Source organism: Amphibalanus amphitrite, unplaced genomic scaffold (genome assembly GCF_019059575.1).
Source record: "Amphibalanus amphitrite isolate SeventyFive unplaced genomic scaffold, NRLGWU_Aamphi_draft 001859F_arrow, whole genome shotgun sequence".
NCBI lineage: Eukaryota > Metazoa > Arthropoda > Thecostraca > Balanomorpha > Balanidae > Amphibalanus > Amphibalanus amphitrite.
This window is the reverse complement of record NW_024883352.1, coordinates 44,189-69,540: the sequence shown is the minus strand read 5'-3', so window position 1 is coordinate 69,540 and position 25,352 is coordinate 44,189. Positions and strand designations below refer to the sequence as shown.

Genomic DNA, 25,352 nt, shown 5'->3' with positions numbered 1-25,352 from the left:
GACGAAAGCTTTAATATCGATCATTTGCAATCCACCTGCAGCGTAACTTTGTATCGTTTTGGCTCTTTTTATAGGATCCCTTCCCCCATTCCACACAAAAGAAAAGAAAATGCGTTCTAGCTTTTTGAGTATGAATTGTGAAGGATTAGGCAGAACAGTTAATAAGTGAACTAGCTTCGACAACAATAAAGACTTAATCACAGTTATTTTTCCCAGTTGAGTAAGATTTCCCAGTTGAGTAAGATTTCCCAGTTGAGTAAGAATGTTGCATATCAGTCGATGCGTCTCGGCAAGACAAACACAATGAGACCATCCCCAGCGTTCTATCTCTTTCCAATCGAGAGCTATTGGCAAAAATCTGTTTGTAGCCTCAAATGACCTCGGATGACCTTTCTAGAGACTATCAGCAAAAACGACACCTTGGTCGTCACGGGTGGTCCAAATCATTGTTATTCTGAAATATTTGGACTGTTCCTATGCGTACACACGGATCTAGAGGCATTTTCATTTTTCTCCATTGACTTATAATGGTAAGGTCACGCCACTGACCTGACCTTAGGTCACGGATATAAAAAATCCGAGATATAAAAATTGTAGGCGCCCATAACATCATGCAATCCACCAAGTTTAACCCGCGCACCGACGGGGGTCTGCGCCAACTTAGTACCGACGGGGGGGGGGGCGGATGACCGCCCCCCCCCCCCCTGAGATCTCGAGAACGAAGCAAGATAGCGACAAGCGGTAAACGGCATCGGATACGCACGGACAAGGTCTACAATTTTTACAAAGGTCATTTTCAGGTCAGGTCAAAGGTGACGTCACAGGGTTCGAAAAAGTCCAAATGGCGGCGCTAGATATGGAGAGGGTTTTTCTCGAATAACTTTCGAAGTAGTCAAGATAGGAACAAACTAAGGGCATCATCGTGATCCTCTCGTCGATCCGCATCGAATGATATATATGTTGACCTCGAAAGGTCAAGGTCAAAGGTTGACCTCAGGTCACGTGACCTCGAGGTCATCATGTATATCATTCGATGCGTCTTGACGAGCTGAACACAATGAGGCCATCCGCGCGGCTGTATCTTGTTCCTGTAAGGAGTTATTGGCAAAAAACCTTTGGTGACCTTTGATGACGTCACATGACCTTACAGCTGCCCAACAGCAAAACAGACCTCAAGGTAGTGAGGGTTGATCGTATGTGAAGTCATGTATGGTATATGGGGCCATTCCGACCCGTTTTAGTGGTAAAAACAGGGAGTTGATTTTTCCCCCATTGACTTATAATGGGGAGGTCGCGAAATTGACCTGACCTTAGGTCACCGACATCAAAATTCCGAGATATACAAATTGTAGCTACTAATGACCTAATAACATCCTGCGACTTTCAAAGGCCTCCGACATCTACCGTAGCTCTGGCACGGTGACAAAGTTGCAAAAAAGTGACTTGAGGTTGGGTCATTCAAAGTGACCTGGTGACCTGACCTTGAAAGTTAGGAGGTTCAAACTTGCACACCATGTGTAAAATTGATGAGAGAATAGTCATACCAAATTTTGCGGCGCTACGCGCCGCGGTTTTCCCGCTATCCGCGAAAAACCTCAGGGGGGCGGATATCCGCCCCCCCCCCGTCGGTGCGCGGGTTAAAACCTTTCTGACAAACACTGCAGGCTGGACATGATTGCAAACTTTTTGAGGCCTGGTCAGTTAACTTGACCTGGTGACCTGGCCTGACATGACCTGGGGTCAAAAAATTCACACATTGTCCAAAATTGATGTACCAATAGCTACCCCAAGCGGCGCGGCGCTTCGCGCCGCGGTTTTTTATTCACACGCGAAAAACGCGACAGGGTGGTAACATATGCCCCCCCCCCCACTGGGGTGAAGGTGAAAGGTGGCTGTAGCCCGGTGTGTGTGGGTACGTTTTACGTCACAATCGTGTCAGTTCACTCCATTATTTTTCATGTATTTTGACTCTCAGTGTCCGGACACACATACGGGCAGATAGACAGTGAGAGCGTAAACATAAAGAGATTAACAGACATAAGGAGACAAACAGACATAAGGAGACAAATATTGGTCTAATCCGACCAATATTTCTGCTGGTGTCCTCGGTTCCCCATTTCAGGCCACTTTCAAATTTATCCTGCCCTGCGCCGCTGCAGTCCGCGAAGCATTGACGTTGGTCTCTGCAATTCGCAGCGCACGGAGAGAAAAAATCACTCTTTATAGAGTCAGTGACACCAAGTTTAGGAGTCATGATTCCTTTTTATAGTGTCACAAAACATTTCGACTCTGTAATTGACTCTATGTAGTGTCATCTAACGAAGAGTCATTTGACTCCCTTAAACTGACACCCTATTGGCGGATACAAATGACTCTCTACAGAGTCGTCTGCACCATGTTTGGGAGTCATAACCCATTTTTTAGTGTCACTTTTTATTATGACTCTATGAATATTCAGAGGTGATTGACTCCTTACGGTGTCGCATTAAGAGTCACTTAACTTCCATCAGATGACCCTATTCTTTTATTCGTATTTACAGTGTCACTCAAAAACTTTTGACGAAGAGTTAAAATATGGTATAGGTACTCAACTCATGGCAAGGCCATGTGGTTGGCACAATGATGCATGCTTCGTTGTATAGAAGCGTTACGAAAAGAGAGGCTGCATGCGGTGGTTAGAAAATAGAACTTAACGTGGATTCTTCACACGGATTAAAATAATTAGTCCCCCCGGGAATAACGATCCCCTATTTGGGATTTGGGAATCAACTGACATCCATGTTGTAATCCGATTCTGAAAAACAGTGTCCAACAGTGTCCGTCCAGGAGTTTTTATATCCTATGGGTGTCATTTCACACAGTTGAGCGTTTTCGCAATCCGTGACTCCCTTATTAGGTGTAATTTGGTTCTCAGTGGTGTCATAATATTCCGTTCAAATGACTTATTGGGTGTAATTTGACCCTCATAAGTGTCATAATATTCCGGTGTCATTTGAGCCCCATTGGGTTCAAATGACACTAGAATATTATGGCACCACTGAGGGTCAAATTACACCTAATAAGCGAGTGAGTGTGAATGACACGGGGGTATCATTGTTGATATTGACAATTTGCCACGATGTCAGACACCTTCAAGAGTGTTCAGCAAAGGTACTACCGGGTGTAGGGAACATTCCAGTAAGAGTCATGAAATGCGTTAAATTTTAAACCCTAAATCACAAGAGAAATTGTTTTGACGTCACTGGTGGTAGGAGTCAAGACCGCGAAATCAATGGATTTTCGGTGACTCAGACTTCGACTCCAGCTCCGGCTTCCAAAATCGACTCTGACTCTGACTCCAGCCAGAACTGTCGACTCCAACCGACTCTGACTTTGACTCCGTAACCCTGGTGGGAACCACAGATCAGGTCCAGTGGTTTAAGTCAATGCCCAATCAGCAAGCTGCATTGTCGTGTGACGTCATTTGTGTGCTGGCCATGCCGGTCCGCCACGAAGATAAAATAGCTCGACCTTGCAGAAAAACCGTTAGGAAAGCCGTTGGCGCTTCAGTTGCCGGCGGTGTGGCCACGTGCGTGCGTGTGGTGTGAGCTAGGAGAGGAATTTATTTGAATTTACGCGCTTGTTATGTCGCCAAACGTTGTTTGAAGTGTTGTTTTATTTCAAGTGATAGTGCGTTAACGATAAACTTCAGTTTTTATTTGTAGTTTGCTCATCATGTGTATTCAAATAACGAGGCGCCCTGCACTCGGTGAAATTTTCAAGAGAGGAGAAGAAAGCAGCGCACCATGGAAACGGAAGCAAGTTTTATGTTATTCAATTGTAGAATAACGTCTGAGTAGCGATAATCGCCGGTTGATGGAACATTGTTGAGATGTGAGTAATTCCTCATGCAGGCTCGGACCAAAGGGGCATGCCTGGCATTCGGACATTGCGTGTGTGAGATGTAGAGCGCTGGTTTGCGCGATGGTTAGGCCCAGAGTCTGCCTTTTCGGGGTTACTTTCGAATGTTTTTGAAGTGTTTAATTGGCTGTGTGCATGGTAGGTTCTGCAGGACAACCTGGCGACCGTGCTCCTTTAATATATTCCTACAAGGACCAGCTTGTTTAACTAGAAGAGTGGAACGATGCAGCCGCCACGCAGTTTGTGACATTGACAATGTCCATTTAGTTTCGCTGTCGGGGAAAATCACGATATTGCTACATACTATCGCAATTTTACCCCCGCTACAGGAGTCAATATATGGGCGTTGTTAGTGCCAAACACGGTTTCATAGTACACGACGACCTAGTGTCGCTTGACTCGAGGCGCAGGCGTTGAGCGGGCAGAGTCAAATGACTAGCATGGGTGTCGTCATAAAACACACACTGAATCAAAGAGTCAAAATCCGATTCATTATAACGTGTCGCGTGACTCGTGGAAGAGTCGCATGACACCCTCTGGTGTTTTAAGACTCTCTTATACAGTGCAAATTTACTCTACATTCCAGTATCAAATGAGTAGTAATTTGACTCTAGGCGCGGGTACAAAAAAGGAACCGAGTCATTTTTGGTCTCCCTAGAGTCATTTTTTTTCTCAGTGCGTCTTCAGTTAATTTCGCGATTGACCCGATTGATCGCTGATGTAGATAAAGGACCCCAGGCGGCAGTCGGGTCAAACTTTGAATCCGTCCGGCCGGGGTATAGTTTGGGGTTTGATGAGAAGTAGTTAGCGATGTACTAAGTTTAACGATAACATGGTTATTATTACGTGAAAAGCATGATGCAATGATTGAGCAGAGCGATGGGGTTAGTTGGACAGGTAAATCACTTTCCGTATAAAACGCTGTAACTTTACATCATTTTACTTTGCCTTCTGTATTTGTAAAAAGTGACAAATATGATTGTCAAACTAATTTAGTGCAAAAAGAAGCTCTGCAATAAAGATACATTCAGCACGCGCTTTGGGTATCTGCATAAATGTAGTTTTTTTTTGTGCGATACCGGCCGTTCAGCATATCAAAGCGTACTTACTATAAAAAACATCTAAAAATAACACTATTTTGAACTTTCATTGCCACCCAACTCACGTGCCCAATCATTCTGCACCACATCGCTGCTTAATACCTCGTCTGGCTTCAAAGTTAGCGCAAACTTGCTCATCATAGTCGTTCGCTTTGAACTTCGGTTCGAGACGCTTCCATCAGAACGAGAAGACACGGTATCTATTTTTGCACGCGCCTGCTGGTGCAATTTGTCCCCAATTTCGTCACCTTACAATCAACTCCTTATAGCTCCGATACTTGATCGCTGGTGCCTGAAATAGCGTTAGGTCGTTTGACTACCAAATCTCGGCTCGGGCTGGCTGGGGAGCCCAGTTGACCTCAGACCGTGCAGCGCAGAGGCCGACGCTCCGATCCGCGGGCTGCTTACCCAGAACGATCAGTCGAGCAGCGCCTCACTCCTAGCCAGTATAGTATCCGCCGGAAACCGACCCAGCTGGCTCAATCCAGCTGCCCCGTGAACTGCCTCACGAGCTGCATCACGAGGTGTCTCACGAACTGTCTCACGCCAATTACCTCACGCCATTTGTCTCTTATGATACCGTGACTCACGAAAATCCTCAGTTCAGTCACGGTCGCCGCCTCCAAATCGTTTTTCAAACAGACGAGCTCGCCCTGAAAGGCTGCAGAGCTCCGACCCGTCGTCACGAAAGTCGACACAGGTAGCTGATACCGGTGTGAATAATAGATGCGCCGTTGAAGGTCCGCCCGGCGACGGTCTGTTTGGCGATGTGGCACGCGCCGAGGCCTGTTATGGCGTCGTCATGGCAACCGGTGTCTCTTCCCTAATAAGGCTAGCGATGTGCATTAAAGAACGGAAAGATATGCATCGGCGGCGCTCTGTAAAGTGGCACACATAGCCTGATTTAGCTTTTTGGTGGCGGCGTTGTGGGCTGGCGTTTCATTAAAAGTTCATCAGAAGTTGGGGCTCCCTCGGTGCTATAACGAGAGAACTGGCTGGGTTATAATCTCCTATTTATGAGACGACTTCAGCTGTTCTAATGGTTGATAATTTGTTAATTTAACCGAGATTAGCGGCGCCACTGCCAGTGTTTATGGCACAGTTTATGGATTTACCGAAATATTGAGCGGAATGATATAGCCCGCGCACCGCTCGAGACGAAAAAATGCCAGAAATACCAACTATATTGACACGAGACTAATCTAATCGTATAAATTATGTTCCATTTCGGACCTGTATCATATGTTTAATGAATTACTTGCGCCCGTAGTTTTTACAAGGCTGCTCGTTTATGCTTTATAGGTAGTGCCAGTAGTTATTCAGGGATGCATTCTTTCGCCAGCTTTGTAACACATATATCACACTGTAACACATACACATACCTATTACCTACATCCCACTGTAACACATGCATCAACCAACCAATACACTATTCAAACCGCCCCCTTTCGTCCGTTTGCGTGTTCTCAGGTGGACGACAAATGGGAGTTTCCGCGGCGCAGGCTCGTGCTGGGAGAACTCCTTGGAGAGGGCGAGTTTGGGAAGGTGCTCAAAGGACAGGCCATGGGTATCGCTGGTGATTCCGGTGAGTTGATGTTTCAGTGCCTGAAGAAATGCTTGATAAATGTTGGCTGAATCAAATGCGATGGAATGTAGGTTTTATGTGACATGGGTTGTAGTATAAAGTAAGGTTGAAGAGTTCTCTAATCGCTGAACAGGTTCAATGACAATGCCATTGATTTAGCACAATCATTCTCAAATGACTTGCATGCTACGAAGTAACTTCGAATGACTTAACACTATCTTTCTGAAATGTCTTGCATGCTTCGAGGCAGTTACTGAATCGCTATCTTGAAAGCTAGCAACAAACGTTTCAATGGCCTCTTAACCCTCGCCGGACCTATTGGTTTTCTACATACGCGCCGGCCGAGGGGGGGGCGGGTACGACCCCCCCCCCTCGCCGTTTCGCCCCTGGTGGAGCTAGCGCGTCGCGGAAAAAACGAGCGTGTGCGCCGTTACGAGACGCAGAGATTGGTACCCGAATTTAAGGTCCTAGGTCAACCGGTGACCTCTGAGGTCAGGTCAAGTGCCCCAAGGTACGGTTCAGTTTTTGGTGAATAACTTCGCAAAAAATGGCCGCAGAGCCGCAATTTTGGCAGCATCGTGTTCGCCTCGCTCAGGCGCGTCGAATGATATACTTTTTGTTCGGGTCAGGTCAACTTGGGGTGTTGACCTCAGGTCAAGGTCAGGTCAGCACCCTAAGGTCACGAAGTTGGTCGAAAGGGGTCATGTCGCATATCATTCGATTCGGCAGGTCTTCCTGAGTCCATTGGTGGCTTTCCCGACTCGCTAGCTCAATTTGATCAAGAGTTATTGACGAAAAACTAATATGACCTTGATGACGACGCAAGGTCAACATTGCAAAAGTGACGCATCTAACCTTGCAAGGAGTGCATCAAATCACGATTCTGTGTGCTTGAGATAGTTGGAGATCGTTCCCGGCGCCAGAATAGCAGTTTGAATTTTTCCCCATTGACTTATAATGGTGAGGTCACGAAAATGACCTGACCTCATATGACCATTAGGAAAAATCCGAGATATACAAGTTGTGAGACTCATAATGGATACTAGATCCTGCAAGTTTCATTTCCCTGTGACATCTCCTCTGGCAGTGAGGGCGTTGCGAAGTTGCGACATCTGAAGACCGTGCAGAGGTTCACTTATGACGTCATAGGTCAGTGACCTGACCTGACCCAAAAATGCGGTTGGTGTCATAAGATGCGGCTTGGATCAAAGGTCAGGTATGCCAAGTTTCAGCTTTCTATCGCCATCGTGTTCGGAGCTATCGCGAAAAAACCCTATGGGGGGGCGGCACCCGCCCCCCCCCCCCTCGGCCGGCGAGGGTTAAAGCTCTGAAAATCGAGCGACTAAAGAAGTCTAAAAATAGAAAATAATCTTTCCGGTTAGCCGTAGCGTGACGTTTGTAGACGGATAAGCAGCTCACCGTTTTACAGGACGCATTTAGACGCTGGGACCCATTTAACCAGTGTGATTCCTGCCTGATCAAAACCTCAGAACAAACTCATATGCTCTAATGCAGTGTTTCCGTCGACTGTGAATACTAAATAAATCCGAGAAGCTACGGGTGAATGAAGGAGCCTCCTCACTGCAATGATCTTTCACTTATCTGCGACGATCGTAGTCCACTATCATTCCGCCCAGCCGTCTTACTCTGAATCGGGCCTGGATTGCCTCTCATGTTGGGCCTATCTCAGCCCCTCCCCATTGATATGTCGCCAGCCGGAAGCTGAATTTACATTTCAAAGTATTTGTAGTGTCAAATTTATTCTGAGACCTTGGAGGCCGCTGGAAAATGGCCAACCACCGAGCCGCCTTTCTTATCCATCCTCGTGCAATGTGGCGTCACGGTGCCGTCTAACCGGGAGATTGAATACAGGCGAAGACAAGAAGACGCATTCAAAACGAGTCATCTGCCTTTGGACAGTCTCGAAAATGGCCGGCCGTGCCGTGCTGGACAGCTTGGGAGACGGACGAGGTCCGCTCTAGCGAACAGCGTAGTGCCCTGCTACGTAACGAGACCACTTTTGAGGGTGTGACGTCAGAACCGACAGCGGCAATGAGCCAATGAGACTGTGGCGCAGCTGGCGTACTGCGTTATCGCATGGACACGGCTTCCTGTCCTGGGCTGCGTCTAGCTGCGCCATGGATTGGAAAAACGAAACTTCCTATCGTAGAAGTTAGAATATTTCGTGAATATTTGCACGTATTTTACTTTTTTCTGTTATTCTTTGTCCCAATGCCGTGATCTACGTTCTCACCTTTTGCTTTTCTTTTCGCTTTCGCCTCCCCGCCTCTCTCTCTCTCTCTCTCTCTCTCTCTCTCTCTCTCTCTCTCTCTCTCTCTCTCTCTCTCTCTCTCTCTCTCTCTCTCTCTCTCTCTCTCGGTCTCTCTCTCTCTCTCCCTCTCTCTCTCTCTCTCCTTCTCTCTCTCTCTCTCCCTCTCTCTCTCTCTCTCTCTTTCCGTTCTCTCTCCCTTCTCTCTCCCTTCCATCGCCCCTTATCTTTTCTTTCCACCCTCCTCCTCCCCGTTTCTGACCATCACTAGCAGACCCACCAATCCTTATCCAGGCATTTCAGCAACCCCTACGCTTATGTTGCCTCCCCCCCCCCCACGCCTCCTGCACCTCTGTTGGCGTTTCGTAACGCCCGACTCCCCGTCAGCTCAGGGGCTGTGACCTGTCAGCTCAGGCCTCGGCAGTCGCTGGTTTTGGCCGCGGATGTTGGCAGGTTGATCCGCCACAGCCGCCTGTCACCTGGACAGTCGTGGGCTGTCACCTGTCAGCTGTCACCTACCACTGGGTGTTTCCCGGCTTCCCACCACCGCTACTCTCTAGTGTTGACAGAAACGGCGGGAAAGGAGACAGGTGGCTTGTCCAGGATTTGGGTTGGTCTGCTTGGTTTGGGGCGAGTCCGGTTGGCATGCTGGCCAGATTTATGTTTGTGTTTCTTTTGGTGGGTGGGAGGTGGTGTGTGCAAAAACATGTATAGGTTCGGTGTGCCTCGTGTCAGTGTTGTATTGTTGTTGTCGGTCAGTCTTTTAATTCTTTTTCTTTTACCCCGCAAGCAATTTCTGCGCTCTTCCTTGTTTCGGAACTTCCCACGCAGTCCTACATATCTTCACAATAAACGTTTAACCATTTTGCTCACTAGTTACTTTTCCCTTCCATCACTTCCTGAGGCAAATCAATCCACCTGTCTCACCACTCTTTCCCCTGCCCCACCAGGTTGCCGCCAGGTAGCGGTGAAGATGTTGAAGCCCTCCAGCACCACTGCCGAGTTGCAGGACCTGCTGTCCGAGTACAATCTGCTGAAGGAGGTCAACCATCCCAACGTAATCCGTCTGCTGGGGGCGTGCACGGGGCCCGGAGGACCTGTCTGCATCATCATGGAGTTTGCGGAACTCGGCTGTCTGAGGTGGGTTGGGGGAAGGTTGAGGTGTGGGATAAAACGAAGAATAGTGACGGTTGGATGTAATGCTATGTGTACTTACTTACCTATAATGTGGTGGTTCTTAGGGACTAGGGTTCCTGGAAGACACTGGGTCGAAAAGCTGCCATTAGCTTGTATGTATGCTTCAATGCTTTAACTGCTCGAAATGAGCCTGAATGGTTGAAGCAGCCTTTGGACTAACAAATTGGTGCACCTGCAATGCCTGTTCATTTATGAATTATTGCTGCTTTCCGGACTTCAATGTGTGTATTGAACATAGGTCCTGGTAACCGCGTTAGGGTTTGCCTGAAAACATTGCTGCTTAGTGCTTTAGAATTATGCACTTCGAAATTTGTTTGTAATTTGCATTGTTGACTATTCGACTGTGAACTGAACAAGGCTTCGTCCATATTGAACAAGGCGAGTCTGGTTGAAAAGTTGGCGATAGCATAAAATATCCGAGTTTACGCTGTTTAGACGCTTTGCTCTCTGAATCGTGCAAAAGGCGTAATAAAGCATTAAAAATCGCCTATTTATAATGCTAAATTGCACACAAATGTTTTATTCATTCAGTTCCACGAACAAAAAGCGCCAGCTCGGTATTTACCAGAACGGTATAAACTAGTGCAAAGCGGATTGTAAAAGGCGGTTTCTTACAAAGGTCTGTCTAAGGCGTAATGAAGTAGCGGTGTTTACATACAGGACGTTAGTCTTGAACCATTTATTCCACTCTGAGCTTCAATAATGCTCTTTGTCCTGTGAAAACATTGAATGCTGAATTCTTATTTGAATATGCAAGTACGCCCTCAAGACACACAGCAGGATGTTCATTATTCGGTAGCGACGGTTTAAAAAGTGTGCCTTGAAAGCGGTTATACTCGGTAGCTAAAGAGTGGTTTTAGTTATTAAGTTTCTTGTTATGACATTGCAGTATCATATTCGAAATGAATTCCACTCTTTAAATAGTTTGAAACGTCTTGTGGGTAAAAGAGCTCAACAATGCCGTTTCATGCCTAAATCATTTATTCATTTGAATGAGAAGCTAGAGCTTAGCGTATGACGTTAGATATGATTTATTGAGTAACATCCCTTATGAATAGCTCTATCCCTTTATCTTACCTCTGTGAAATTTGCATCACAAATGAAATCGGGATTCGTATAACGATGAAGAGGCCCGTTTTGTGTGCGTCACTCTATAAGGAGTAGATCAGGAGTGAGCGTCCACTGCCAATGAACTATCATAGATGATTGTTATGGTTACGGTTATGAACCCATTGCAATGATTTATGTGTCTGTTCGGCTTCATTTAGACGGTAAATAGTCGCTAGCTGTAGTCTGGCAAACGGCTGAGAAAGAACTCATTTAACCCGCGCCCCACTGGGGGGGGGGCTATTTATAGCCCCCCCTCCCGTTTTTCTGCAATAACTTCCAAACCGCTTGACGGATCGACGCCAAACTTTCAGTACCTTCGGCTGCATCAATTTGACACCTTGTGTCAAAATTTGAACTTCGTAGCTACCATAGGTCGGCCGGAAATGACGTCAGAGTGACGTCATGTTCGTCCGATTTCGACGCAAAACATTGAACCACGGCAATCGCTCCCAAGAGCTCAGTTTTTAAGCTAGATCCAATTTCTTTGCATGAAAGGACTCAGAATTGACCGCGCTACCAAACTGCTATCTCGGATTTTCAAAATTTTGAAAATTTCGAAAATCTTATATAATAATATTCAAAATTTATATTTTTACATTTTTTTCAAAAAGTTTTTGACTTTTCCAAAAAACCGGAATATATGTGACAGAACGCATGATTATGACTAACTCTAGCAAGTTTTAGCTAAATATCTTCAAAAATGGCCAAGTTATACGCATTATTGCAAAAAATTCACAATTATTAATTTTTCAAATCAATTTTTCAGTACGTATTTGACATCGTACACCAATATAAATGGCACCATCGTGTTCCTGAGCTCAAACTGCATCTAATAGACACCTTTTTTGTTGAAAAATTTTAACTTCAAAATTTGACCTTTTTTGACCTGAAAGTGACCTGACCTAAGCTAAATTCGACTCAAAATGACCTCGAATGACACAGACGACATCAAATTCGAAATCTATGGCCTAAATGGACCATAAAACATGTGTCACGTGACCGACGCATGATATAATATTTTCGTGACCTGTGATGACCTGACCCTGACCTGAAAATCAAAGTACAAGTTTGGTACCCTCAAGGTATCTAGAGCATCTGTTCACGAGTATGGAAACCAAAAATGAGCCTGATCTGACTTGTAAGACGGCGGCCAGAGCCCAAAATGTGAACGAGCCAAAGTGCTAATAATTTTTACTTTGACCTGACCTGTGACGTCATCGGTGACCTCGAGGTCAATGAAATTAGGTTTCGCTCGACAGTTTTTCCGGGGCTATCAGACGCCGTTTGAATTTTGACGATCGGCCCAGTAGTTTCGGAGTTAGGAGGGGGGGCTATGAATAGCCCCCCCCCCCCAGTAGGGCGTGTTATACACAGACCCCAGTGGGGCGCGGGTTAAAAGCGAAACCGCTTGTGATGCACGTGCCTTTATATAATGCTCAATATACCCGAGATCATTATTCTCGCAGCTAATCTCGATTTTCTCCAAACTATATACATTTGGCAATGATCAAGATCAATACACGTGCACAGCTGATTCAGGCGCTTTACACTGGGTTGCTTCATACGTTTCCCAGATTATATTTGTTACCCACCCACTAAAGTATACTTGCTCTGCCACGCATGTTCTCGATCTGACGCTGTGCTGCTCTATTCACAGGACATACCTGTGTAACAGCCGTAAGTCGACGCTAGCGTCCGGTGACACAGACAGCGCGTGTGCCATCACACCCAAAGAACTTATCAGCTATGCGTGGCAAATATCACGAGGAATGTCCTACCTGGTGGAAATGAAGGTAAGAATGGGGCGGGAAAGTGAGATGGGATTGGTATTGGATTGCAAGTAACGTTGTACGGCATTACAAGCGAGATTGCGATCGACGGTCGATAGCTACAGATATCGTTTGTAAGAGTGCATTTCTTTGTTTATACAACTGAGATAATTGATAAAATCGTCAGCATAACAGTAGCCGTATTGACAGTTAACGCTGTAGGTAGTTTTACCGTTTTCCTAGTAAAACGGTAGGAAATCACATAGCAGTAAGCAGATGATTTGCGTAACATCAGCAGTCTAGCCTTGCCAATTGTGAATTTGTGATTTACATTTAGCCTGCCACGCTGAAAGCCAAAGTAGCCAGAGAAACTATTGACGGGCATTCCTACTTTAGCATAATTAAAGTGATCAAGCAATTAGCAAAAGTTTGTACTTGAAATGAGCTAAGAAAGTGTTTGCCGGTAACTTTAGCTGTGTAGTTTGATGTAATATTGTCGCCACGTGCGCAGTGGACTCGCGAGCTGCTAACTATAATTATAGCTGCAAAGTTCGCTGGGAAATACGGGCTGATGAAATTGCTTTGGTTATAATTGACGAAGTATACTTTCTAATCGCGTTTTCTCTATTTTTCCCTCGCACTTCCTCTTACGTTTTTTTTTTTCTTTTTCGTTCTCAGTACAGTTCGTCTTTCTCTCCGGTGTTTTGCCTTATAGTCTATGCCCTCATCTGTCATCCATTTTTCATTCCCCTCCACTTCTCTTCCCTTCCATTTCCCTTTCCATTCCATTCCTCTTTCCCTCTTCCCAACGCTTTTCTCGCCTTTTCTTGCTCACTGCTCTCTCACTTTTCTCACATTATCCCTTTTCACAGTTCGCAAACTTATTACATTTTTCAACCCTGTCGCCTTTCTTACTTTCTTACATGTCTTCCCCCTCGTCTGACCCCTCTCCCCAATATCACCCCTCCCCCATTTTCTCACCATCAGCTGGTTCACCGTGACCTGGCGGCCCGTAACGTCCTTCTGGCAGAGGGCAAGGTCTGTAAGATCTCCGACTTTGGTCTCACACGCGACATCTACGAGGGCAGCCTCTATCAGAAGACCAGCAAAGGGCGAGGTGAGTTGGAGTATACGGGAAAAGTCTCTGACCGTCCTTATTTCCTACTTTGATGGAAGGACAGTCGAAGTCCCTATTTCATATTCGTTTCCCGTACTTTGACCTGTTCTTTATTTGACCAACGTTACAAGTTACAACTTAATGCTATCAATGCCTTGCATTTTTTATAGTTTGATGTTGCCAGAAGTATGAGTTGGCATTGTTACTACTTCAAGTCATAGAAACTATAACAGGATAGTGAATGAAATATGTCCTGTGATAGCAATATCGGACTCGGTTTACGGTAGCCTGATGTATTTCAACTCTGCCACGGGGCTCAGACTGTGAGAGCATTTACTGCAGCACAGGGGGCTGTTTATAGTTCATTGATTTAGATCCAGGCTTAGGAGGCGAGAGCTGGCCGGTAAAATAGCGCACTGCTACGAGAGTACTTTGGCGTTTAGCAACTTAGCCTTGACCTATAGGAAGGTGCCCTGCTTTTAGCTTACGAACGAGCTCATACAAAATCATCAAAGTAAAGGACAAAAACAGGAAGACATATCACCTTTTAGTAATTGAGGGCCCTGGGCACGTCACGAAATTGCTTTGGAGCGTTAAATTAGCGAAAGGCTGCGCCTTTTTTTCGTCAATTACTAGCAGGGGCGCTGGAACTACTTTCAGACTGGGGGGGAGGGGGCACACCATAATAGAGATCAACCTAGGGTACCCCCAAATCTAGTTTTCTCACCGGTTTTAGGCCACTTATTTTTCATCCTTTGGCATTTTCAACAAAAAGAAAACATTTGCAAAAAAGTGTGGTATTCTGTCTCAAAGTTGTGGGGGCACCGCCCCCACAGCCCCAGAGTTGAGGGGAGGGAGCAAGCTGCACCCGACTGCCCTCCCCCCCCCCCGGCTCCCGCGCCTATGATCACTAAAATGAATTTTATTTAACCCTCGCCCGCACATGGGGGGGTGGTTGCCACCCCCCCCCCAGGCAGTCTTTCTGCTCTGCACTCAACATTTTTAGAGCTAGAAGGCTGATTTTTCGTATAGCTGCTCGTCTATCCTTTCTTGATGTCCACTGAAAATTTCAAGTTTCTGTGACCTTTGGTTTCGGAGATATGACCTTGTTTTTCAGGTCATGTCATGACCCAAATGGCCAATTCTCAACATCTTGCGTTTGCCATGGGCCTTGTGAGCTTTTGACACCCTGATTTCGGCCTTTTTTGCCAGTCTTACCTCCCACCTATCATGGAACATGTTGTTCGACGATGTACAGGGGTCAAGGTCAGGGTCAAGGTCAACCTAGGTCATCTTAGATAATTGCGTTTTAGGCAAGCTGAATTTACTTTTTGTGAAGTTTTTTTGACTGCATTTTTGGTAAACGCTTCTCAGATCATGATTTCATGTGATATGGACCCAAAAACAATCGGTGCACACATCAGTATACACACAGACACACACAGACATACAAACACATATAATTGACCTTGACATAACTTGACCTGAAATGACCTCAGCAGCAAAATTATGGTCGGATAGTGTGACAAAGAGGTTCTAGCTGGCTTGGCACCAGAAAACAGCATCGTCATCGGTATTTGATAAGCAGCGCACTTGATATCCAACGGTGACCCAAAACAGCAACATTTTTAAGTTTGACCTGACCTGGAAGGTCAATGACTGACCTGAGAAGGTAAAACTGGGTATCATTGGATTCGTCTCTTCCCAAAGAATCTTTTTGGTCTTTACTGCTAAGCTCTATCTCCAACAGGAACGAAATGGCGCGGGGGGGGTGGCAACCCCCCCCCCCCCCCCCCCATGTGCGTTCTAGGATGGGAAAATGGCATGTGCGGGCGAGGGTTAATGACAACGATTAATGGTGGGTGTGTTAAACTCGTTAAGCAAAAAAGTTTTCCCAGGTTTGTCGGCCATTTATGAATGCCAATAATGAAGCACATTAATAACTATAGCTCGTTTTTCTTAACCCTCTAATGCCCACACATAGTTCCACGGTTCCTAAAATTAGCACCTTGTGACATATGATTCATTTTGGGTCCCTTGTTCGAAATCTGGAGTCAAATATTTTTTCGCAGTTCAAATTTCGGAAATAAATTTTGTATCAAATATGATACATTGGGCATTCCACTTGGTAATTTTTAGTGGTATCAGACCAAACAGAAGGAAGTGAAGACATAGATGAGAAAATATATATTATTAAAAATTGCAGTGATAAAAGTGGCAGATAAAATGTGTAAAATGCCAACAAGACATCCTTTACTGTTCACTTTTTATCAGAACATTTTCTTAATATTTCATCGGCATCCTTCTTGTATCAAAATGTCCTTTCAGTCGGTGCTTAGGGAACAACGCTAATCATAGGCATCTATTTGCGAGTGCCTTCTATTCCTTCAATTTCCACGATAGAGCGCGTTGCACTTGTGCAATTTTTTCATAATTCAGACATTTGGGCCGTGCTTCTCAAACGTAGATGCGTTATGCATACTTGATATAGAAATGAAGACATTACAGTTGGCTCGTGGTAAGTGGTTGAAGTGAAGCAGTTCTGATGCAAAATGCTGGACAGCCTGCCGACGGACCGGAATCAATGCCAAAGACGATGTTGGTTTATCTTCATGATAGCCGGACAATCTCGGGTGACTGAAACTCTCAGCCTGTGAATCGTCAGTTAGTACTTTGACTGGTCGTGCGGTCCTGATGTCATCGGCGCCAGTATAACAGCCGCGCACTGGCCAGTGCAATAACCGTTGTACGTGTCAGACAACAAAGGTACAGGTAACTGTGCACCGATCGGCAGGAACTTGCACAATATTCATTGACCTCATATGGAGGTGAGCATACGCATTACGCAATGCCGCACTTTAACTTTTATTCTTGTGGTCAGTACAAAAGTAGTATCCATGTTTTAGTACCTATAAATCCTTTTTGTTCAGTGGCCCTCAGCTACCACAGTTGGCGGTCTATGTCAATATATGACAACAAATGACATACCTGGCAGTGAAAATGCTTGCCAGGTGTCAGGCACCTACTGGAACCTGGCAGCAGTGCATGGTTGCCTACTTCTTAGATAGGAAATCAAAGGAACCACGGCCTTCGGTCCGGAGTCTGTCTTCATGGCGAGCCCGTTTAGCCAGCTTCCTCTGAAGATGACGATATAGTTTTCCACTCCACATTCAATCTCTTACTACTGGGATGAACGGAGGAGATTTGAATCGCAAACAAATTGTGAGTCGTTCTCCAATATGAATGAAAAATGCTGGCTGGCTGCTAATGCAAGTCTTCAGCCATGCCCAGCTAACACATAGACCCACAAGACATAAATAAGCCCGTCCACAACCCCTGTTGGAATATCGAAATTGTGCAAGAGACCGCTGAATCCTCCTGTCCCTAACATCAAGTCTCAATTTTTGGTTTCACGAGTATACAGTTTCACGCGGTCTCTTGTAAATGCTCGCACGGATGATCGTTCCTTGAAATCAACAAGCTTGTCATCGATAGCATGTCATTCCTAACGTGGTTTTAGAAGATATGGTCTGCTAGTGTCCTGCAGATCAAAAAGTTCACTATTGTCATCGTCAAACAGTTGCAAAACCATATTCCTATGAGCGTTAGAAAAGTCGAAATGTATGAGGCATGTAAGGCCACTCATGGAAAGCTAGATGTTGGAAGATTGACAAGGATGAGAGGCGGCATAAGCGTACCAATATCGTTATGACATTTTAAGTCTGGAGCGAAATAGAGTTATCTGGCGCAAGATGTGCGAACTTCACAAATTTATGCATCTTGTAGGTACCATCGTCATTTGCAATGACTCACAGGCCATTGCAATGCTTATCACCTGAGAATACTATGGTATTGGCACACCGTATGTTGCAGCGGCAAAAATTTCATAGAAAATATTGGAGTGCTATGCCCACTGTATCATATCTAGTATCCCCAAAAATAGGGGTCCATATCTTTGACCCTGAAAAAGTTGCGATGTTTTGCAACATACTATGATACATGTTGAACATTTGTCTCACAGTATACCAAGTTTCTTTCCAAATAACTAATTTTTTGTTTTCAAAATGCTTAAATTTACACTTGCATCTCAATTTGATTTTCGGCAAAGGACAAACTGACCCTCTTCAAAATCACCTGGTGGGAAACTGAGAAATCATTACTTAAAAATTTTGCCACCAGGTGGTTGCCAAGACGTACCACTTCTGATACAGCAGGGTTTTCAACAATTTTCACCTCTATGATTAGCAGGCGAATTTTCTGCAAATTGACTTACAGATATGATACCGGGGGCACTAGAGGGTTAAGTTTGCCCCTCACTGTAAACGTCTTTTTGAACACAGCACGAGCATTGCTAGCTGAATTACTGAGAAAACTGGTTGGCGCACATTCACGGACGTATAATTAAACTGGACCCGCAACCACCTCCATTTAGGTGAAGCCGACAAGGCGCCATTTTACGTTGCCAAAAACCCATGCTCTGAAAGGTCATCGAAGCATTACAATTGGAATTGCGTCTATGAACGGATGATCGGATCGAGATGCTGGTGGTACCGTTCGATGGGTAATGCTTTGAGGCAGGTGATGATGCATGACACAGGTCATTCGGTGTCACGTAGCGCGTGCCACGTGCCGACAAAGTCGGGAAGGGCAAAAACCTTTAAGCGACGCTCCAAATTAAACCGTGGACGGCACAGGTGCCAAATTCACAGGTCACATGTCCCGGTGTTTGACCATTACCATATGGTATGCTCGGCAGCAGGGGGTGCGGAATGCACGCGCCAGGGGCGAAAAACATGTTTTGAGGATGCATCCTCCGATTCCGGAAAACCTTGACCTAGGCACACCAAATTTGGTACACTGACACTGATGGACACGCGCTTTAAGGTGCTGTATAAATAGGCGTGCTTGGGTACACGGTGCACGTGCTGTGCACGTGCAAACCTTTTGATGTTGCACTCTGTGTCACACATGCGGGTAGGGCGGGTAGCGCTGGCAAGCTCAAAGTGCCAAATTTACACAGGCCACCCAGAATGCATTCCAGTATAGTTATTGAGCATACCTATCTCCTGGTGGACCCCAAAGGTGCGCTCTGCACGTGCAAAAAATTATCCGCGCCGGGCGGTGGGGATGCTTGGACACCCCATGTAGGTTTATGTAAATATATCTCGAAAACGGCGTTGTGGAGCGCCGCCGTTTTTAGCACACCCTTTCATGCATCTTTTTCACGCATGCTGCATAACTTTCAGGCCCAGGTCACTCAAGGTTAGGTCACCAGGTTACGTCCAAGTGGCCTTACCTTAGGAAAAGTTATAATGCCCGTCATAGCTACACAGACTGAACAATCGGTCTAAAACGTTGGCGGCGATTATTAAGAGCACCATATAGGTATACGTAAAGTATCTTATCCATAGTAAAGTATCTTATCCATAGTAAAGTAGCTTATCCATAGTAGGTGTCCACCACCACTGATGGCGTCGTAACATGTTACGAATGCACTAAAACTATAACTTCTTAAATGTTGAACTGAATGCTAAATTCGAAATCAAATCAGCTCCAAAAACTGTCCAAGAAACATGTAAAACTCGAAAAGGTGAACCAAGGTCATTAAAGGTCAGTGACCTTGACCTAATTTTCCCGTGACCTTGACACCCACCAATCACCATATTGCAAGTGACCAACATCACATCACATGTTTGAACGCTTGAAACCACGAAAAGACAGCAAACGCGCTGCTAGTGCGCGCCGACGTACGCCGAATCACGATTCCGGCCAAACATGGTCTCGTAATAATAACTTAATATCAGATGCTGATTTACCGCTCCTCAGTCAAGTTGGAGCCATTTCTTCTTGGCCGCGGTCACCGGTCCAGGCCACCACATAATCGTATTACACCGCGCTTGCTCAATGCTCAGTTCGTATTGTAAAAGCACTGCGGCACACCATAGATGCAGGCGCTCTGCTACTGCCATCTATGGGTGAAAGACGAAGATAATTTGGTTATTGCGGTACAGTATCACTACAGGCGCAAACAACGTGGAAACAAAGATGCCTATGCTGCGCTATCGGGCGATGGTAGCGTAAATTTGCGTTGCTGGCCGCTGGGTAGCTAAAAGTTTTGGAGCCCGAATTTGACAAAAGAAATGGTTTGCCGTTTAAAAGACCGTATCAAACAATCTGCGGTTACTCTCAATTCTTGCTTTGAGATAATTGGTGATTTGTTTATCAAACTGTGGTACTAGCTATTGCCAGCACAAAACGAACTTCTTCAGGCGACACCGCTCGTCTATGTTTTGTGTCCTTTGCCTCACGTGAGGGTGATGGGTACCTACTGGAGTAGGCAAAAGTGATATCATCTCCCATTTTCAAATGGATCAGCACCTAAATGGTGAGCCGACCAGGGGGACCGACGAACGTTGTTGTTGTCGTCATCATCGACCATAGGTGGCCATCGACCATCGACTATCGACCATCGACTATAGGCCAACGTTTTAGACCGATTGTTCAGTCTGTGTAGCTATGACGGGCATTATAACTTTTCCTAAGGTAAGGCAACTTGGACGTAACCTGGTGACCTAACCTTGAGTGACCTGGGTCTGAAAGTTATGCAGCATGTGTGAAAAAGATTCATGAAAGGGTGTGCTAAAAACGGCGGCGCTCCACAACGCCGTTTTCGAGATATTTACATAAACCTACATGGGGTGTCCAAGCATCCCCACCGCCCGGCGCGGATAATTTTTTGCACGTGCAGAGCGCACCTTTGGGGTCCACCAGGAGATAGATATGCTCAATAACTATGCTGGAATGCATTCTGGGTGGCCTGTGTAAATTTGGCATTTTGAGCTTGCTAGCGCTACCCGCTCTGCCCGTATATGTGACACAGAGTGCAACATCAAAAGGTTTGCACGTGCACAGCACGTGCACCGTGTACCCCAGCACACCTATTTGCACAGCGCCTTAAAGCGCTCGTCCAGTAGTGTCAGTGTGCCAAATTTGGTGTGCCTAGGTCAAGGTTTTCCGGAATCGGAGGATGCATCCTCAAAACATGTTTTTCGCCCCTGGCGCGTGCATTCCGCACCCCCTGCTGCCGAGCATACCATATGGTAATGGTCAAACACCGGGACATGTGACCTGTGAATTTGGCACCTGTGCCGTCCGGCGTCCACCGTTTAATTTGGAGCGTCGCTTAAAGGTTTTTGCCCTTCCCGACGTTGTCGGCACGTGGCACGCGCCACGTGACACCGAATGACCTGTGTCATGCATCATCACCTGCCTCAAAGCATTACCCATCGAACGGTACCACCAGCATCTCGATCCGATCATCCGTTTAGACGCAATTCCAATTGTAATGGTTCGTAGACCTTTCAGAGCACGGGTTTTTGGCAACGTAAAATGGCGCCTTGTCGGCTTCACTATCTTCCATAGGAGGTCCATTGGGATCGTCAGTCCAGTTTATTTATACGTCCGTGCGCACATTGCTTTGACCAGATTTGACAGACGATCAATTTCATAAAATTTATTTACTATTTCACAGACTCGTAGCTCGTATTTGCCAATACCTACAGCCCCACAGGGATAGACGACTTCTCAGGAATTATGTCTGAACTAATAAATAAATTGCACGGCGCATAACATAACGTTAAATCGTCGGTGTTCAAAACTTATTTTGAAAATTTTATTCATATCTACAATGCAATGTGCGCCAACCAGTTTTCTCAGTAATTCAGCTAGCAATTATCGTGCTGTGTTCAAAAAGACGATTACAGTGAGGGGCAAACTTAAGAAAAACGAACTATAACAACATTAATAACGCCCATATCTGCACTGCTCTGTTATATCTCGCCCTAATTGCTCCTGTTTCCTTACCAGGAAAAGTAGACATTTCTGCAGTCCAGCAACTGAACAGTTGAACACTGCTGCACAAATGGCTTCCATCGCCCCCGCCTTCCGCCTTCGGGTCTTACTCGAGCCAGTGAGGTCAAATGTCGCGACCAGTAGGTGATTTCATTCGCGTCCAAACAGGCTTCTTCTCGGCTTCAGTGGAGGCGACTGCGCCCGCCTACTGCTTCCGCCGCTGCCCCAGTGACGTCACTAAACTCCAGTGACGTCATCTGGCGGCGATATAAGAGCGGACGTGTTTCGAGTGGTTGTGTGGCTGCGACATAAGTACCGCTTAGTCGCACCTTGTTGAGGAGCTCAGAAATGGCAGCGATGGTTCAGTTGCAATGAAGATGCTGTTCTGCTGTCTCGTTTGTTCCCGACTACGAGGCCGCGCGGAAACCCGGTGTATTTCGGAGGCCCGATTTAGAGATCCGATCTTGATTTGAACCGATGTGGTGGAAAGACATAGGAAACTGGCTCACACCGGTTTAATTATCAGCGATCTGGTTTAATTATGACAGTACATAATGACACTCATCCAGCGTCGTCTGATAGATAAAATGTGAGACGTCCCACATTGACAAAACGTGGATTACGGTAGGTACTATCTGACTCGGGGTGAATTTTCAGTACAGCTCTGTCACGTCTGGGGTAATATCGGAGTCTAGACATGCTCCTTCCCGGACCGGGACTCTGGGGACAAGCAGCGAGCGGATTCTGAGAGCTTCACAGCGCCTACCGTAACGAGCCTGATGGGATCTGCACCGCGGCCGCCATTTTGGCGACGAGAGACAATCGGTGACCTTTGAACTATCGCTCACACTCGCCCCTTGATTCCGGTTCTTAAGGCCGCCCCACACTGGATCTCGCATGCGGGTTGCGAGTTTTTGGGTTTTCGGGTTTCTTCAAAATCAAATCCCTAATACAATCTAAGTTGAGTGACCCACACTATACCATCTAACAACCGAGTCTGCAGTTAGCTTGCGAGCGACCTTGCATCGCATTCCAAAAATTGATTTTGAGTCAACTTTCGATTTTCCTCACTGCGAGGTCTGCGAGTTCTGCGAGGTTTGCGGGTTTTTCGTTGGAGTCGAATTTTGGTTCGTTGCGCTGGTATTGCGACTACATGTAGTTTTCTGAACGTGTACCGGCTTCACTGCATTGATGAAATTACTATAAGGGAACGGTCTAATCATTCTATGAATTAGCATTATGTCCGCAAACTCAAAACCCCCAAACTCGCAACCCGCATGCGAGGTCCAGTATGGGACGGCCTTTAGATTGTTCCCCCTGGCCCTCAAGTCGCCCCCAGGCCATGGATTCGTGTCTTGTGGCGACGGTAGTTCCCGTATCCCGGGAGTTCTCAATATGCGGGGCTGACTGCTGAGTTTGAATGGGTGTTGCATGACTGGGTCAAATGCGACGTAGGGAATGTTCAGACCAGGGCACTAAAGAGTCGTTCAGACAATGGTGCTGACTTTGAAACTGAGACCGGCATCATTTCTTACACTGTGATCCAGACGGACGACGACATTGACACATATTTTGACACAGACCTTGACACTAACACTGACATTGACATAAACCTGACACTGACCTTGACATTGTCATACCGACACTGACATTGATAATAGACTTTTTAATTGACGCACCGACACTGACGCTAGCATTGACGAAGATACTGACACCGAGACTCTGACGCTCGTTTTGCCAGCGCCGCCGTCACTTAACCCTCGCATGTGTAGGGGGGGTCGGATGGACCCCCCCATGGTTTTTCGCGAATAACTCGCGTAAAAAGCGGCCGATCGCGACGAAACTTTCAGTACCCTCGCATTGATCAATTTGACACCTACCCTGAAAATTTCATGACCCTGACCCAAATGACCTTTGACCTGTGACCTCTTTTCCGAGACCATGTTTGGCCGGAATCGCGATTCGGCGTACGTCGGCTCGCATTAGCCGCGCGTTTGCAAGCTTTTCGTGGTTTCAAACGTTCAAACATGTGATTTGATGTGGCTCCCATGCATTAGGGTGGGTGTCAAGGTCACCTGAAGGTCAGGTCAGGTCATTGACCTTTGGTGACCTCGGGTGACCTCGGTTCACTTTTTCGAGTTTTACATGTTTCTAGGCTAGTTTTTGGAGCTGAATTCGAATTTAGCAACCATTTGAACATTTACGAAGTAGTTTTGGTGCCTTCGTAACATGTTACGAAGCTGTCAGAGGCGATTGACAAGTACTACGAATACCCGTCACCACGCCTACTGATTGACCTGACCTGACCTGACCCGACCTGGTCTAAATGCTTAAAGACATCATCTGTGATCAAAACTAACACGATTTTCGTGATCAGCACCCCGAAAAACCCCTTAGCAGCCACACTTTACGACTTTCTAATAGGTCCCGATTTTCCCGACTTTGGGTCATTGACCTGACCTGGAAGGTCAACCAATGACCTAGGACCTTAAAATTGGGTATCATCGGCTTCCTCTCGTCACGGGCAACACGCTCGTTTTTTCCGCGAAGCTCTAGCTCGATCAGGGGCCAAACGGCAAGGGGGGGGGGGTCCAACCGACCCTCCCCCCCTACACATTAGAAGCTGGAAAACGCCGCACACATGCGAGGGTTAAATTACCTTCATCACAACCAACCGCAGCGTAGCTGCTACCTTGCGATAACCCCCCAATCCCATATCTCAAGCTCGAGACGCACTTTCGACTGTACCTGTCCGAGCTCAGCCCACGCCGACCAGAAACCTGACGATTGCAGCCGCGCAGAGAGACCCCCCCCCCCCCCACTCCACCGCCGCCGCCTCCACCACCGCACGTGAGCTGATCGCAGCAGCTGCCGGCAGCTGGCAGAGATTGAGATGGATCGGTGCGGTGCTCAGACGCGCGGCGCTCGGCGTCGATTCTCCGAGAGCATCGCGTGCTCTGAGATAGCGGTGGCAGTGGCGGTGTTCCGCAAAAGAGGTCTCATTCAGGTTTGTCCTGGCGCTGTCTGTAATCCCATTTAGCGGAAGTGCTCAAGGTGATAAGAAGCGTGATGTTCCATGAAATCGGCTGGAAAGTTATTAAAGATGGGTGGGCGGAATTGAGCTGCGACGGAGAAAGGTTTGGAGAAAGGATGAATGGGTGTGCACTTTGTAAGATGGTGGTAGTTACTGCCACCCACCTTCGGTTTAAAGGTAGTGTGCCAGCTTTCTTGGACCGTATGGAGTTAATGGCCCAGATAAGGAGAACCGGATTTTTAGAACTTATCCATACCTTCAAAACTCATGGAAACGTCTTAAATTCTTCAAATTTTGAGTACCCCAGTGCGAAATTCGCCCCGACGGGTTGTCGGTCGTACCCCAACCACATTTCACACCACTATGAACAATAAATGCACACACTGAAATCGCTATTACCGATATGCTCATCCAATCAAG

General features: G+C 46.4%; 1 protein-coding gene across 1 annotated transcript in view; it reads left to right on the top strand.

The window, feature by feature from the left end:
- Positions 1 to 6,470: 6,470 nt before the first annotated feature.
- LOC122375520 (proto-oncogene tyrosine-protein kinase receptor Ret-like) overlaps positions 6,471 to 25,352 on the top strand; it is a gene marked incomplete at its 5' end in the record, with an annotated part of 34,358 nt that continues 15,476 nt past the window's right edge. Inside the window, 4 exons of the mRNA XM_043354975.1 lie at positions 6,471 to 6,585; positions 9,805 to 9,994; positions 12,819 to 12,954; positions 13,918 to 14,047. Coding sequence (XP_043210910.1) covers positions 6,471 to 6,585; positions 9,805 to 9,994; positions 12,819 to 12,954; positions 13,918 to 14,047 — 571 coding nt within the window. The remainder of the gene's footprint in view (positions 6,586 to 9,804; positions 9,995 to 12,818; positions 12,955 to 13,917; positions 14,048 to 25,352) is intronic.